General features: G+C 39.9%; 1 protein-coding gene across 7 annotated transcripts in view; it reads right to left on the bottom strand.

Annotated features, from left to right (window-relative positions):
- The window catches only part of SPECC1 (sperm antigen with calponin homology and coiled-coil domains 1), a 77,474-nt gene that overhangs the window by 19,007 nt on the left and 46,031 nt on the right, over positions 1-12,436 (bottom strand). For 5 of the 7 annotated variants that reach the window (XM_015880687.2, XM_015880686.2, XM_015880688.2 and 2 more), the window contains 6 exons: positions 10,945-11,152; positions 10,248-10,321; positions 9,529-9,707; positions 1,325-1,470; positions 1,010-1,110; positions 568-649 (listed from right to left, as the gene is read on the bottom strand). In XM_015880687.2, coding sequence (XP_015736173.1) covers positions 568-649; positions 1,010-1,110; positions 1,325-1,470; positions 9,529-9,707; positions 10,248-10,321; positions 10,945-11,152 — 790 coding nt within the window. Of the gene's footprint in view, positions 1-567; positions 650-1,009; positions 1,111-1,324; positions 1,471-3,934; positions 5,246-6,857; positions 6,943-9,528; positions 9,708-10,247; positions 10,322-10,944; positions 11,153-12,436 lie in introns of those variants that run through there. The other 2 variants (XM_015880691.2, XM_015880692.2) reach the window with 2 other exon arrangements.

Below are 12,436 nucleotides of genomic sequence, written 5' to 3'. Positions count from 1 at the left end.
GGGGAAACAAACACTAGTAGGAAAGAATATTAAATGACAAGAGAACAAAAGCAAAGTGTGAAATGAAAACAAATGCATCTCTTGAGAACTCTCAAAACAAACTCTTTCAAGCCCAAACATGACTGCTCCTAAAACAGTCCCATCTGTATCTGAAATGTTTGATGTATTTCAAATGAAGCTGAATTCAAAAATAATTGGGCCCCCAAAAGACGGTGTTTTGGACTTGTTCCAAACACACATATACTGAACAAAATTCTACCCTCTCCAGTTCCACAGCACGGATTAGAGAGGTGCCATGGATATTTTGGAATAGAGAGGGCAAGTTTGTGTTGGCAAACCCCAGTGCATCAGTTGGGTTTTTTCTTTTGTTGTTGTTTTTCTAAGGCTACAATCAAGTTGGGAATGGATACATGACAAAAATCAATAAGCTCCTTAAAACAGAGACTCTGAAGACATACTTTCATGTTTTCTTTGACCGTATGTGAAGAGGAGAAGTGGCCCAGAAGGACTAACAGTTAATGACAGTGCTAGCAAAGAAGCAATATTTGTACATTTACTGCAATTTACCTGCAAGTGGAAGGTCTGAAAGATCTGTGTGCTTGACAACACCTTTGCTGGCTGGTTTTGTGTTATTATAAACAGAATGTCTCTGTGAAACAAACAAATGTAGAAAAGAGAATTAAAAAACACTAGTCATCGTGCTCATGCTGATGTTTCTCATTCTCGCTACCAATAACTAAAACCTAATTCCTGGATAACCGTGATTCGAGTTCAGAATTGTATTCCAAGGAGCTCACATCCATCCACTGAGACCTCTAAACTGAAGTCAAAGGCAAACTTACTTTGATCCTTTTTGTTAGTACTAAGCATTTGATGTTTCATAGCAAACAAACAGATGAGTTTCCCTTTCCCCTTGTCAACGTACATATGTTGGTATGCTGAAGATGTGTCATTTAAACATGGCAGCTATCCATTCAAACACTCCAGTGATTGAAAGAGTTCCTCATACCTGCATGGGGGATACAGCAGCTGCAGGGGCTGTCCTCACTGGAATTCCACTTAGGGGACTCCTAGGGACCTTTTGAACCGTGATGTTTTGTCCAGTGCTACCTTTAGAGAAAAGAAATAGAAACAGTTGCATTTCAAAACCAGCCATCTTCCTCTTAGCAAAGCAGGGAACCAATGACATAGCGACTTTCCACCAATCTGAACCAAGCACTGACAGAAAAACTGCACCAAGCAGCAACACAAAACGTCAAGAAATACATATTTATCACCCAAAAAGAAAACAATCAGACAAAAACAACTACAGCATATGGCATACCTGAGCATCCTAAGTCAAATGATTTTATCAGTGACTTCACAGTGGCTGCAGATTCTGATGGTGTGGGAGATGCCCTGCTAATGCAAACTCCTTGCCAGCGATTGGCTGTATCTGCCTCTATAGATTCTACTTCTTCAGCTGTCAGCCTGCAAAGCAGAAACCAGAGCAAAGTCAGCAACAACAGGAAACACATGCAGAAACTGCAGGGCTCCATATGTGAGGCAAATCTAACGATGCTTATCTTATATTGTAATATTCAAATATAGACCCGCTGTTATAATGCTCACATTCATTTTTGGTGTGCCTAACAAACATGAAGTCATTGTGTATTAACAATTCTTTCTTTTGTTAGCTGTATCTTCCCCATTTCTCATCTTCTCACAGCACAAATCATTACCTGAAGACTGGCATTCAATACAGCACTGGGACCAGTGGGTTAATGTGGTACTCAGTATATAACGAGGAAAATATCTAAACAGAAAGATGCTACTTTATGTTCTATGTTTTTAATTGATGTGACTTCTGCTGGCGTCATCATTATCAGTTAAAATCTCATAACTGGAAAAAAATAATTAGCTGGACAGGGTTCAGATAAGAACCATGAAAGTTAATCCAAAAAACATGCTTTATAACGAAAAACACTGAAATTCAACTCTTACAACTTAACAATAACATCAGCTGAACCAGTAAACCCTCAATCGCCACCTATAAGTAGTTACATGGGGAATAAAACTTAGAAGTGCTTCACCCTAACAGACATGGGAATACCAAAATTCAGTGGCTGTAACAAAGATAGACAAACTCAAAATAGAAGCAAGACCCCTATTTTAACAGTAAGGATCATTCAGTTGCTCCATTGGCAGGAATAAGAAGGTGAACTTAATACAATAAAAGTCCATGTTACATAAAAACCGCAAACATAATAAGTGTAACTGACATTTCTAGTCATGTATTTTGTGGATCTGGATGAAATGGCTTAGCACTGACATTGTACTTACCTAGTAGCACTCAGGCAGACTTCGAGTGTAATTACCTAGCTTTAGTTTAGGAAAGCTGTAATTAGACAACAAAGACTAGTGACATAAAAAGAGAATCTTTATTACATTGTTTTCCCAATCTCCTAGTAGCTCAAGAAATGTGTGTTGATCTACAGAAGCTGAGGTATCATCATTCCCCTACTCTGCAGTAGGGTAGGCACCAAGGGCTACGTGAACAGAAAGATTTCAAAGGGTGCCGGGAAGGCTCCACCAGGCGAGCACCCACGAGACTGAACAACTTCTGTTAGTTAAAAATAGAACTTGGAGCCTTCTTATTTCCCTTTTGGCATCACAGTCTACAAAATGCACAGGGCTAAAGGGTGTCAATGAATAAGAGAATAAGAGTGACTAATGCTTCTATTTTTGGCAGAGCTTAAGGAGGTGCTGTCTTTAAGTAGGCATTTCTTTGCTAATTCATTCAAGCTCCTTGTATGCCAGAAGGGACCACAGGGGCAGATGGCTAGAGAAAAAGCCATTTCAGTTCCATTCTCCATTTAATCCAATAAGGAGGAAAGGCAAACTGGATAAGATCCACAGAGCTCTGAGGGAACCAGTGTTTTACTGGCTAATTTTAACTTCAGCCCTTCACTTTTTCTTTCATAGCTTTGTAAGATATAAACAACAAATAATCAGGTGACAGTATCTGCAATTCATTGCAAGAAAACACAAGAACAAACAGATTTCTGCCTCAGGACACTAAGTCAACCAGTGCAATCTGTTTTGTTTCCAAGAAATAAAAAGGCCACTATATGAGGAGTTCTGTCTGGTTTACCCGGTAAGAACAATAAAGCACAAGGTTGGTGGACAGCCATCAGTTCAGTAGAAAAGCAGAAGCTGGGCCCAGATTTTATTTAGTCAGAGAGGAGCCATCCTAGATGGTAACACAAAACACCAGAAAGGACTGATGGCTGCAAGTATTAACTACCTGACTCAGCCAGACTAGAACCACTGAGCAGGATTTAACTCTGAGAAAAGCTCACGCTTCATAGACTAGGCTATCCAAGAAGACTAAGTCCTGCTACTAAGAGGATGGAATTAAGCATAATATCAGCATCTGCTATATGCTTACCTTGAAACAAGAATGAATGGTTTGCACAGATAAAAGCTGCAAGTGCAGCTGGTTTAAGTGAAGCAGCTACAGCAGGAGGCAGAGCAGTTTAGCCACAAAGAAATTCAAATGTACAGAGTCCTTTTCACAGAACCACTGCTTAGTTTCATTCACTGATGAGAGAAATGGATGTCGTGAGCTTTTCTCTAAAGGTGAGTTATTCTGCTTTTTTTCTGGGTTTGGAAAATATGGGCAATAGCCAGCAGGGCACAAATCTTTCTACACTTAATATATAGATTCTTTGCAAGAGCAGCCTTCATGCTTTTGAAGGTTTCTGAACTGCCCTGTTGATGTCTTCATTACAAGTGGCCCAGGACTTCAGAACCATGTTTTCAGAAATAATTACTCTGTAATCTAGTCTCCATTACTACTCGTTGTTGTGAACCCTTCTGAAATCCAAGTGACACAAAGAAGACACATAGCTGATGATGCACAGAACAGAAGAGAAGCCAAGAGTAGGCAGCAGACAATTCCAAACACAAACATTTATTTGGCACTTCAATATATATAATTCCTTAAACATAAAAACCAACATTTAACAGCTGCCAGCACATTAAAGAAAGGCAACACAAGTGTGCATATATGCATATACTCCAGTAGAATGGCACATAGGTGAAGGCGGTGCCAGAATCCTGCAGAATTCTCTAGCTCAGCCTCCTCTGAGATCAGGCCCCTGCTGGGTCTTCACATCCAGGAGAAAAGGATGAAATCCCATAGTCAAAATATGAAATTCCAGCTCTGTGACACATACAGATGATATCCTCGTAGAGACTGTGACTTTTCAGGTTCGCATCAGCATCCAAGTAAAGCTCTCTTCAGGTTTCTCCAGTAGCAAAACAAAGTTCTCCCTGATTATACACTTCACCTGAGTTAAAGGCATGAGAAAAACTCCTTCTGAGAGGATAATGATTAGAGCTTGACATATTCGTTCCTTTTCCTTCTGGATCTCTTCACCTGCAATTCTCACAGCAAGGACAAATCCCCCCTCTGTGGGACACAGCCTGTGAAAGTCAGATCAGGACATCGTGCTCCTTGAGCATCACCCTGCTTCCTAGCACACACTGAGTCAGACATGCCACCAAGTGGTGAGTGCATTGCCAACACAATATTAAAAGACTGAAAACCAACAAAGCAGCTGATACCAATCAAATAGCATAATATTTCTATTTAATTTTCCTGTTGGATTTCAGTAACTGAATTTCCACGAGCAACTTATCCCAGCTGCAAAGGTGGGAATCACTTGAGTTTGTGTGCATTTATACATACAGATTTGTATGCATATATTTTTACACACAGATTTATGAATATATTATATGGAGAATGAATGTGTATGCACATTAAATTTAAGAAATTAGACATACACACAGTCTTAATTTTGTTTAAGCTTGAAATAGAGCATCTGAACTTCTGTTCAAGGGCAAACAGCCCCATCACTCCAAAGGGGCCATCACTTATTTCAGTCTCCCAGATCTCTGAGATTACTTCTAGTTGGTTTTAAATCAATTCAGAACTTTTTCCAGCCTCCTGGAATCTTCTGAAGAGAGAAACATTTTGAAACAAAGAAATCAGCTCTTGCTCAGGGGAAGAAGGTGGACCTGAACAGCATTCACACTTGGTGATACACTCGAGTTTTGCAGGGTAATAAAAAACTGGGGGTGCTTTTCTCCAGTTGAAACTTCCCTTTTTCAGCTGCAAGTTGAAGACATGTCCTGAAGCGTCTCACAGGCCTGGTTATGCATCCATCCAGGGCTGTGTTAGCTGGTAGAGATCAGGCACCTAAGGAGATACAGACAACAATGGGAGAAGTTAAAAGAAGCGGTACAGTGCCCACTCTGAGGTACAGCTCTCTGTATTATACAGATAACAATCCCATCATCACTAAATAAAGGGGAAATAATGATATACAGGTGCAAGACCAGTCATACAGGAGTGCCTTAACACTCCGCTAACTCACTTTGGGACACAATGAGCAACCATCAATAAAGTAAATCCGCATTGCTCAAATAGGAAAGAATAAAATACTTAGAGCCAAGAAACAAGTTTCAAAGGACTAGGATGGTTGCATACCTGACCTTCTTTGCCTATGTTCAGTTAGGGCTATTCATCCAAAATGGGTATGTGAGTCTGCTCACTTAATTAGAAATGCACAGTACCTCAGTCCAAGGTTAGTCAGGGTCCTTCCATTGAAGGGCCCAGAGCAATCTCTGTTGGGTACCAAAAACTCCAAAGAGCAACTGATGAGAGCAAACAACACTCCAAGGGCCCTGCTCTAAAATCCTACTATACTTTCTTTAAATGAGAGCAGAATGAACTATCAAACCTCTAAAAGACAGAACAGCTGCAAAACACAGGCACAAATGAGCAGCACATCAGCACATAAAGACTGACATTAGGGTTTAATACACATAGAGTGCAAGCTTATTTCCAGGAGAAAAAGCATGTAACACTGCCATGCTGCAGCATTTGAGACTTTAGGAGGAAGAACAGAAGCAAATTAGTGGTATACATCACAAGCTTCATTTCAGGTTTTCTTTTGAGGACTTGGTTAGATTTTATTATTATTATAGGGAAGTAGCTCATTTAATTCCAGCTATAATTTCTCTGTCTTCTGAACACTGCTCCCAGCCCAACTATTTTCCCACCACGCTCTTGATTTAAGGTACTTAATATTATAGTTTCAACATAATTTTGTGAAGGAAAGGGAGTGAGAGTCGAAGGCACACCTATGAACTTTCTCTAGCTAAATACTGTATTGCTAGAATGGCTTCAAAATGTATATGCATGAAGCCATAAAGGGCCACTCAAAATTTGGATGCGTTCAGCAAGCAATTTATTCGTTGCATTACAAACCCAGTGTAGTACTTCTACCTCTGGTTAAATATTTGATCTGAAAATAGCTGCAAAATGTGGGTTAATTTTGAAGGTGAGTTTTCTGAAAAAATGAGACTTGCTACAGGATGACAGGATAATTAAGGCTGGAAGGGACCTCAGGAAGACACCTTTTCCAACTGCCTGTTCAAAGCAGGATCAGCTATGAGGTCAGACCAGGTTGCTCAGGGCTTTATCTAGTCTGGTCTTGAAAACCTCCAAGGATGGAGACAATTTATCTCAGTTTCCACTGTGTCTGAGAAAACAGTTATGCAACAGTGGATAGTAAACTTCTGCATATGACTGCAGAGAAATAACATTAATTACAACGTAAAGTATCATAGGTCTGTTCAAAATGTGTTAATCAATTTGTAGGTTTTAATCAGTGCTAATTTGGGACAAGTGAATTCCTCTCTTCTTTATTCCACTTGCCTGATGGTGGTCCAACCTCCCCCCAACATTCTTAGTCATAGAATTAGACATTTAATCTGTGTTAAAGTCGCCTTTGGGAGGCTCTTACCTTCGTTCAGATGAACTCTGATGACCTCATCAGGATTTTTTCTGCAAGTTCTTTGGCTGTTCCTGAACCAAAAGTGACTTTTTGTCTGATTAGAAGAATGTAATGGTGAAATCAGTGTTGGAGGCAGGAATTCAGGCAGCCACAGGCAAACATTAAAATGGCAGGATGTCATAGGAGAAAACTGGCTTCAAGATCAGTTTATGAAGTGGAGTCTACTGACCCTCAAGAGATGGATGAGGTTTTGCCAAAAAACCTTTGAGCAGCAACACTATTTGGAAGGTACATTTTCCAATTGGAGCTCAAAAATCAGACAGGAAACTTTCACTGGGGACTCAGACATTCAGCTGAGTGCAGAGCTGCTCAGAATTAACGAATAGGAGGGACAGTTTACAGAATGTGTTAAGCTGTTGTGCTACAAAATGTTTTCACCAGGGCTGAGCACACATTAAAAATCACCACAGGCACCAGAATCTACTGCTGATCCTGAGCAGTAGCATTTGTGAATGTTCACTAACAGAAATGATGAGAACACCCCAGAACTTTCCACATAAAAGAAGTTGAGGTGCTAGGTAAGACAGTAACCTCAGGAATCCAAGAACAACCATGTAGGGAAGTGTAGAACTGACTCTCAGCAGTAGCTTTGTCAATGTCAAGGTTTTGTTTTATAGGTCATCTTTAAGATTTCACTGCTTTTCTACTGGTCAGTGGGATGAGTAATGACTTACATAGACTTCATTAATTCCTCTGTACCACTCAGTACTGAAACTATGCCTGAGTACTCTCTGCATGGACACTGATACTCACAGTCAAGTTTGTTAAACCTAAATTAACAGATGCAAAATCTCTACACCTGTCTTTGAAAGAGAAAATACATTATCCACTGCAGACAGCATGTCTGGCTCCAAGACCAATGTAATATTCAAAGCAAGCTATACAGACAACCAAGGCAATGCAAAAGACAGACATATCTTTCTGTACGTATGAGAAAAAGCAAGACAAATGTCAAAACTGACTCAAATACAGGTCTGGAATGCCTTCTTCTGAAGCTATGTATGGATGTAGATTCCCATGGACTAAACAGTATTTTCAGCTGAGGCTCCTTATGCCATAAAAAAACCAATGCAGGCAAGTTCCCTATACGTGTAAGATAAATAGCTCAGTTTGCAAATCAGCAGGTCATCTTCTATTCAGTTTGAATACTAAATACATCTTCGTAAGAATTAATGTCTGAATATTGGTATTTTATGTACAGATTAACATTGCCCTACTCCACACAAGAGAAATTTGATTAAGAACAAATTAAGAGCTTGAAATTAAGTACAGTCTGGTAATCACTTTGTCTTAATGCACTGTACATAATAGCTTTTCTTTACATCCACAGGACACACCAATAATAAAACTGGAAATTAAAACACATTTTCTTCTGAAAAAAAATGGATTTCTGTTCAATCCATCAATTCTGAACCATATATCACACAAAAGTCATCCATCTTTGTACACCTATCTACTGTACAGCTGATGTGGAAGCTCCTGAATGGAAAATAGTGGAGAAATGCAAGCAATGTTAATCTGGACTGTTACTCTACCTGAAAGAAAGGAGAGTGTTTGCTGCATTCCTGTGGCTATTCTAACAATGGCCTTGAAACTGGCAGCAGAAAGACTAGCCGGGAAAACCTAGAGGAGCAGAGCTCATTTAGCATGTTTATGGTAAGCAGTATCACTGTGTGTTGCTTTTCTTCATTCCCCCTGTATAAATTTTCATTCCTGTAGCTCTAGTTCTGCTCGTGCCAATGCAATAAAAAAGAAGTATAGCATTGCCTCCTTCATAAATTTTAGTTCCCCCTTGTAATATACGTTTTGTTTTCCATTCCTTGTTATTTAGTACTTCAATTGTAGTATGACTTTTGAAATAAAACGTCATATATAAAACATCCTTCATGGAATAAAGGCCACACTGTAAGGCAGCTGTGCTGATTCCAATTTCAACTGTAAAGTCACATGATCCTACCATGCTTCCACAGAACCTCACCATGCCGAGGTACATCTCTAAATAGCTCATATTTACTGCTCCCTGCCCAAACTACAGACATTGATTTTCAAGAGGGTCTATTGCACAACAAAAATCATTTCTGGGATGTTAATCAAGGCCACAGTCCAGATCATTTAATCACACATCAGGTTTTGACTTAAGGATGGGAGATGTGAGGTGAGGAAATCTAGTACTTGCATTGATCATTCAATCAACATTTATCAGACTTGCAGAACAAAGAGTTCAGCTAATCCTCACTTCAGTTTGAAATAAGTTCTCTTCTGGATGTCCCATATGTAGCCAGCCAAGCTTTTCACACATGGTTTAATGCAGCTGTGCAGAGTTATGAAGGCAATAAAACAGCAGAATACAGTAGTGAGAATAAAGTTATGAAAAGATATTTGTAATTGTTATTACTTCATATTTGCTTGCTACAACCTTTCATGGCCTAGGTGACAGAACTAGATTATCAAAAAGAGAAAAGAACAGAACATTTTAGAATAAAAGACAACACAATCTGTCAGAAGAGTTAAAAACAGACAACATACACATCCAAGCCAATGAATAGTTATTGACAAAGCACTGTTTGCATGCATGTTAGCAGTCAGAGAGATCAGATCTTGGCTTTTGTAAGGAACCGACCTGTTGTTGCCCTTCACTTCATCGAGCTCCTTCTGCAGCCTGGCACTCTTCTCCTCTTCCTCCTGAAGCTTTCTCTTTACCACACGGAGCTCCTGCTGGGCTTCACACTTAATATCATTGGCTACAACCACTGCTGTCTGTAGATCAGCTTGAAAACGCTTCCATTCTTCCGTATCTTCCTAGAAAGAATAAATACAACCGCAAACTGCTGTAAAAATGTCACTTGAGCACTTAATTTTTTGATCTCTCTTTCAATGATCAAAAGAGAACAGGATTTCAGCACAATTTCAAGATGCTGAGATCAAAATAAATACTAGTGTCTTTATAGTTTTGACTAGATGGCCAAAGAAGAAATTGATAGCTGATGCTAAGCTCTTCATTCCAATTCAAAAAGTAGAATCAAGTCCTTCCTACAACTATTGATCATTCAGGATTGTGATACAACTACAAGGACTGTTGCTGAGAAGAGCTCTCTGCTGTTCATCATTCAGGAAGTAGGAACATGCTCCAAAGTAGCAGAAGTTCAGAGGTAGAAAAATTAGAATTTGCAAAGAATCTATTACAGTTTACTTCACTGGCAAAGAATCAGCTGCAAACAAGGAACAGAGAATGAAAGGAGGCACGACTTTCTATAATTGCTCTAAAAATTACAATGCCTAAATGCAATCCAGTATTACAATAAAAGCTCAGCCCAGCTCTTCATGGCATCCGAGCCTTACCTTCATTTGCTTAGTCAGAGCCTTCAGCTGCCTCTCTATATCTTGTTTTTGCTCTTCCAGCTTCATAGTTTTACCTAAGAACAGTTTAAAAAAAGAAAAGCCTATTTGATTTTGCCTCTGGTAATGTCACTAATAGAGATTAAACAGAAATTAAGATACTCTGCCTACAGATCAGCAATAGAATCAACAACAGATTTGTTATTCAAATATCTCCAAAACCAGTTCATTATTTTGTGATATTAAAGCAGGCTTTTAAATTTACAGAACTGCAAGTACAGAATGACTTGTCAGTACACACACCCAGACAGCAGTTTAATGCTGGTGAGTGAAATGAGCAACTCGTTCCACCAGGTGGCAGCTCCTCTACCACACAATAGCATCAAACTGGACTTCCCTGTTCCTACTAGCAATTTTATCCGAAAGCTCCTCGAAAGGCCAGTGGCTGCAGGTTCTGGAATGGGTGATACATCCGTCACTAAACAGTGAGTTTGGAAAATGGCTGTAATATTATTTCCATAGCACTAACTGTTAAAACAGCGGCTCTCGTATGAACAAAAAGGATTGGTTGAAATACAAGTAATCCTGAAGTGAGGCTCTAGTCACACATTAGGACGTGCTGCCTCCTCCTCCTGGCTCTGGCCACATCTGAGCCTCCAGAACAAGTTCACTTAAACCCTTTTTTTTCAGCTCCACCTACTTTCTAAGTCACTGATGATCTGGTTGTTGTGAAGTTTGATAGCACGATGTTGTTCCACCTGGTCCTCCAACTCGAAAATGGTTTCCTTTAGGTTCTTTATATCTGCTTCATTCTCTGATGTTTTTTCCTGCAGCTTCTGGCTGGTTCTGCTCAGTTGCTCAGCCTGCCGCTCACACACCTCCTTCAGCTGACCACACTCATTCTCAGCCTAGAAATAAAGAAAGAAAACTGCTTGACTGTCCTTATTTCTTAAGGGATATAACTTGTTTGTTATTTTACTATGCCGTGAACTTAAGAATTAAACCTGCATTCCCTGCTTTGCAAAAACTGAGTTTCAGTGCTAACAAGACAGTTTCAGGAAACAAACATGAGCTATGAATGTCAGTGTTCTTTCCCAGAAATAAAGATAGCAAAGAAGATACTAGGAAGGAAGTGAAGCTTTCTGTTGGGTGACTCTGATTCCAAACCACTCTCTGCAGGTAATGAACAGAGGAATGGTATTCCTGGAAAGCTCCAAATCTAATCATGTATTGCATTATGAGAATGATAGAGCTGCCTTAGGGACAAGAGTAATCAGTTTGTCCATATTAGCAGTTCTGCTGCTTTTACCACACGCATTTCTGATGGATTGTGAAAACACATGTGGGAGAGCAGCTACTACAGATAAGTATATTTTCTGGATATAGGACAGCTGGAATTACTGAAGGGGGAATATGCTGTGCTTCAGTTTGCTGGCTCAGACCCACAGATCAATGCTTCCAGGGTTGGGGGAGATCTCTGAGTATGAACAACCTATGCAAAAGCAAGATGTAGGCTGCCAACTCTGCAAGCAGCACTGGCACAGGCTGACTGAAGGGCAGGCTTACAGAAGCCTGTGGTCTTGCTTGGGTGTGACAAATAGCCATTGATTCAAAACAGCTTAATTCAAGGGAAAAGTAAAAAAGGAGGAAATCTGTGGTTTCAAAACCAAGCAATAAAAGTTCAGTGCAGAGTCTGAGAACTCAGCAGTTTTTCATTTATTCTCCACACACTCCAGCACTAGCAAGCACTCAAAAGCACTAGGGAACTTCCTCTGCAACTCTGTTTGCTGTGGTCACCTATTTAAGCTGAAAGGACACCTGGATTTTCTAACACACTCAAACCATTGAGGTGCTTTTTGGCAATGCTCTCTTCCTCTGCAGCAAGCCAACTCAACAGTTCTTCCCATGACCCCTTTCCCATACAGGAAAGGCTGCACACATTGCTTATCATTCGTTCTGCAGCGATGGGACATTAATCACTGGCTGGCACTACACTAATGCTTGTTCTGTGACACCCTGCATTGCAGCTCTCTTTGGAACACCCAGGATCAGACAGAAAATAGAACCAACGTTTGCCTTAAGCTTGCTTGGAGCAAAGCTGCAAGCCACCAAATGGCAAGGAGAAATCTATTCCAAAATATGTTTATTTTTTACCATTACTTTACCTATCTCCAAACAGAGTACTTTTCAAT

This window comes from Coturnix japonica, chromosome 19, assembly GCF_001577835.2.
Source record: "Coturnix japonica isolate 7356 chromosome 19, Coturnix japonica 2.1, whole genome shotgun sequence".
Lineage (NCBI taxonomy): Eukaryota > Metazoa > Chordata > Aves > Galliformes > Phasianidae > Coturnix > Coturnix japonica.
This window is presented reverse-complemented; position numbering and strand designations above follow the sequence as displayed.